The 4001-nt window shown below is 49.9% G+C and overlaps 2 protein-coding genes across 2 annotated transcripts; one reads left to right on the top strand and one right to left on the bottom strand.

Moving 5' to 3' along the window:
* Positions 1 to 660, top strand: BGZ61DRAFT_285159 (uncharacterized protein; the record flags this gene model as incomplete). The annotated part of the gene is made up of 1 exon (XM_046238501.1): positions 1 to 660. A coding segment is annotated over one exon (660 nt), but the record flags the coding sequence as incomplete, so codon positions are not given.
* Positions 661 to 997: 337 nt separating this feature from the next.
* On the bottom strand, positions 998 to 3243 carry BGZ61DRAFT_548526 (uncharacterized protein). The gene is made up of 6 exons (XM_046255398.1): positions 3131 to 3243; positions 2934 to 3072; positions 2393 to 2869; positions 2040 to 2342; positions 1895 to 1984; positions 998 to 1843 (listed from the first exon to the last, which is right to left on the bottom strand). Exons 1-6 carry the CDS (start codon positions 3223 to 3225, stop codon positions 1490 to 1492), a joined length of 1458 nt encoding a protein of 485 aa, XP_046093078.1. The 5' UTR covers positions 3226 to 3243; the 3' UTR covers positions 998 to 1489.
* Positions 3244 to 4001: the final 758 nt, after the last annotated feature.

Genomic DNA, 4001 nt, shown 5'->3' with positions numbered 1-4001 from the left:
CTTCCTGCGACTAACGGCTATGTCACACGGGCCGAGTGCTTCTTTGTCAGTCACTTCTGGCAGTCGAAAAACAACCCGGATCCCAGTGGCAAATATCTACGCCTCCATCAACAAGAGCTCCGGTCGCAACATTGGTCATACATTTGGATTGACTGGACATACGTTCCTCAGCATCCCCGTACTCAGAACGAGGAGATCTTCTTCCAACGCACGCTGCAGACATTGTCAGGACTCATTCGCAATTGCGGTTTTGCATGGTGTTACCCACCCTTCGAAGCACGGCTGTGGATTCTATACGAAGTCGCAGAATTCACTCTCTCATATACCGACGCACTCTGTCATAGCCCAGACATCAAGAAATTCGCGGACCATATCAACGAGATGGTGCAGGTTGGAGTTCGTCCAACGCTCATTAGAAACGGCTATAGATGCTCGTATGACCGTGATAAAGAGTATCTCACCTCATGGCTTGAAGTACTTGTACTTCTGAGACAATTGCTCGTCGATATTCAAGATGTCAGAGATCTGCTAGACAAACTCACGTGGTTTCCTGGCGCAGGAGTTATACTCACGCATACAACGAATGGTGTGAAAATTCTCCGTTTTGAAGGTCGGTTGATTGTAAGTGGAGAGGAATACGCCTTCACTCCGTTCCCCAAATGGGTGAGTAATCAGTCTCCTTCATTGTTCTATAATATTAAATATCAAACAGGAAGATGGCAAATTTTCTGGGAGCGCATAGAAGTACCCGCTTGGAATGTAAGGGAAACGAATGATCTTGGCATCGGAGAATCCAGAAGTGCTGGCTACCTCCTGATAACATGGGGTCACGATTCTGAATTCAATTTGATGTACTGGCTTTACCTTTCGAAATGTGAGGAGATTTATGAGGTGTACCGCTGCAGCATAGTATCTATACGGATGGGAACGGCATCAATGTCACATCGGAGCTGCAGCAGTCTGTACCACCGCACAGGAAACTCGGAGCACATACAAGGGAGATGAGAGGACATCCACCGTCTACGCTGGTGAACTTCAAGGCATCAGCTTAACCCTCCAGATTGCGCAGGAAGACAGAGACAACGGAAACGACAGAAGCAAATTGTTGATCTACACAGACAACCAAGCCGCCATTCGATCCACTGCCAAGCCGAAGGGCAAGTCTGGGGCGTACCTGTTCAAAAACATCACACAACAGATCGAGCAGCTTTAGTCACAGGGTCTTGTCACTGAAATCAGGTGGGTCCCGGCGCATATGGGAATCCTAGGCAACGAAGACGCAGACCTAGCAGCTGTGAAGGGTTCTAATAGTGTAAATTACAGCTATATAGTCCTCATGTGTTTTACATTCGAGTTGAGGAAAGAAGAAAGAAAGAGAGAGAAAAGGACAGAAAATCCTTCGACAAATTAGACGAAGTCGTCACCAGAGCAACAGTGCTCTGACCAGCAAGGGGACAAGGCACTGCCTTGTCCAGCAGGGCCTAGCCCGTTACAACCGCCCCAATTCAATGTGCCCACCATGGACGTCCGCGTTTCCCTGCCGACCCAGCCACCTGTTCAAAGCGATCCCGCCTCTGGCCTCGGGAGGCTCCGGTTCACCTCGCGTATACGATTGAAAACCAGTCTCTCTCGGCACGCTTTCGAGGTGAGGTTTGACAAAGTCGGAAAAAGAAACTAGAATCTGCCGATAACACTTGCTTGAGCGGAAGATTGTAACGATGAGCATTGCGGTGAAAATGAGGGTAGTCAAGACCAGAAATGGGGCGAAGGTCGGGATTGTAGAAGAAAAGTATGAAGTCGGCATACTGAGCACGACGGCCGCAAGAAGTGGAGGGAAGAAAACCTTTAAGCGAGTTAGGTCAAGTCATAAATGTACGTGATATTGGGGGCTTACAGTAACAATGGTGCTGGTATTTTGAGCCGCATTCACAACCTTTCCATGATCCCTAAGTTCGGTTCGGTCAAACGTTAGACGTAAGTTGAGCTGGAGCAAGTCAGTGCGAGGCTCCTACATCAAGCCACTTATAACCAGGACTTACAACTGTCATGAAATCCTCACAGCGTTGTATGAGTTGGTGGAGGATTCTCTCGAGGACCCTAAGCTCACCAAAACTGTACTCCAACGACGCGAGGGCTCTCTCCCCCTCTCCCCCTACATCCAGAAACAAAGTGACATCATTGTCCTTGAATTTCTGCCACTGGAATACTATGTCGGAAAGAGATTGTTCCAACGTTCTGAGGAGCACAATGGTTTGACAAATCCGTTCCAGCGATCGATGAGCAGCAAGTGCCTCTGAGCCATCTGCCGCTTCGAGTACAAAGGGCCCTTTGCCCTCGGCGATCTATCTGATATTAGCGGCCAATAACTCAATGGATAAGGTGAGAAGCGTACGCTGAGATTGACTTTGCTCTTTACCAAGTATGTAAGATCTCGCCACTCCTGTTCGACCTGAAGCATTCGTGTCTCCAAGACACGAAGGAAATAAATCCTTGGGTCTAAAATTGGCGTGTTTGCATCGAGAGTGCCTCGAGAGAGTGGATCTGGGTATAATTCACCAAAATCTTCCTCATCTTCGTAATCATTCACTGAATCCTTAGAGTCTTCGAGGTCGAAGTAGGTGTCGACAAAGCAGTACGCAGTCCACACCCGGTCGTGATGCCCTATCAAGACGCAAGAAATTTGAGCTTCGCATAGATAATCCGTATCGTGGATTGATGGTCCATCCGTAGACTCTGCGCGGAGAAAAGAGAGATCCCTGACTTTCCTCAAGGGCCTGTCTCCCGCACCTCGTCGAGGGTCACCGATCTGAGCCCTGCTGGTCCGCCAGGCGAAGAATGGCAGGTGAAACTCCAATTGAAATCCGAGATTCTTTCAGGATGTTTAGCAACTCGAGTGGCACGAGGCGTATAATGTTTCATCCTGGACCACTTACGGAAACTGATGCGTGTAGGGACGACCTCCATCCCAAATGCTTCTCGATGTGACACGCCAATTCCAATTCTTGAGCGTTACCGTTGCGAGCCGTTGCAATGAGAGCCGCGACACTCCAGGAGTCTAGGTCCGTCACATATCTACCGAACGATTAACTGACTGGCCGGACCTTTGGCCGAATACAAGAGGGACGCTTACATCAATCGCCTCCGGATATTCGACCTTTCTTGAGGGAGTAGCTCTCCGGTCGAGTCCAGGCGCGACCGCTGAAAGTACCGTGAGTCGAAGGGCATTTTAATCACCTAAAGTATTGGGCATCTCACTCACCATCTTGACAATCTCGTGAAACAGCTGGTGGGCTGTGAGAGGACTGCTGTTAGTCCTGGCATTGAGGGATCCTCCATCACCAGATCCGTCCAAAACAAGAGCCACTGGGCGTTGGTAGGACTCTTGATGACAGATACGCAGACTCCGGAGTGAGACATCTTTCATGATGGCTGCCGTGTCCTCCGACTCGAAACTTCTCATGCCCAAGTCTTGGCGATTCTGCATAAAATGAGAAATGGCAGCCTCCTCGTCGTATTCGCCGAAGCACGTCTCACTCCGGTCATCGAGCCATAAGGCGTGTTTCAGCAACGCAGGATTAGAAAAGTTCGGATTCCAAGCCCTAAGGATTGATATACCTCCGTCCTCTCGGCGGAAGCCACGCCCACAGCCATAGTGCACTTGACTCAGCTGGGGTGTCGAATTTGCATTACTGCGTTGAAGCGGTTCGCCGCTGGTGCGAGCATCCGGGTCTTGGTGTTTAGGGAGCTTGCTGGTCCGCCGCTTCCTATCGGGATGCTCCATCCAAGACTTCTGCAATTTCCTAGAAGACGCGATTGAAAATGACTGGTTCAAACGACTGGTCAAATCCACAAAGACTTCTGCTGCAGCCACCATGTATACAATTCGGGTTCCTGGGCATCCGCTGACGATATGGCCGTAGAGATCGCCAGACGTCTCGTCTACTACGGCGGCTCCCGAGTCTCCTCCTGCGATGACTCCTTCTAGTTGGATGACATAGAGA

Source organism: Ilyonectria robusta, assembly GCF_021365365.1.
Source record: "Ilyonectria robusta strain PMI_751 chromosome Unknown BGZ61scaffold_130, whole genome shotgun sequence".
Classification (NCBI taxonomy): Eukaryota; Fungi; Ascomycota; class Sordariomycetes; order Hypocreales; family Nectriaceae; genus Ilyonectria; species Ilyonectria robusta.
This window is presented reverse-complemented; position numbering and strand designations above follow the sequence as displayed.

Coding starts and splice junctions, on each gene's coding strand:
- BGZ61DRAFT_548526 (XM_046255398.1), bottom strand. CDS start 3,225: ATGCCCTTCGACTCACGGTACTTTCAGCGGTCGCGCCTGGACTCGACC. Junction 2,343..2,392: donor AGAGCAAAGTCAATCTCAGC/GTACGCTTCTCA, acceptor AATATCAGATAG/ATCGCCGAGGGCAAAGGGCC. Junction 1,844..1,894: donor ATACCAGCACCATTGTTACT/GTAAGCCCCCAA, acceptor ACTCGCTTAAAG/GTTTTCTTCCCTCCACTTCT.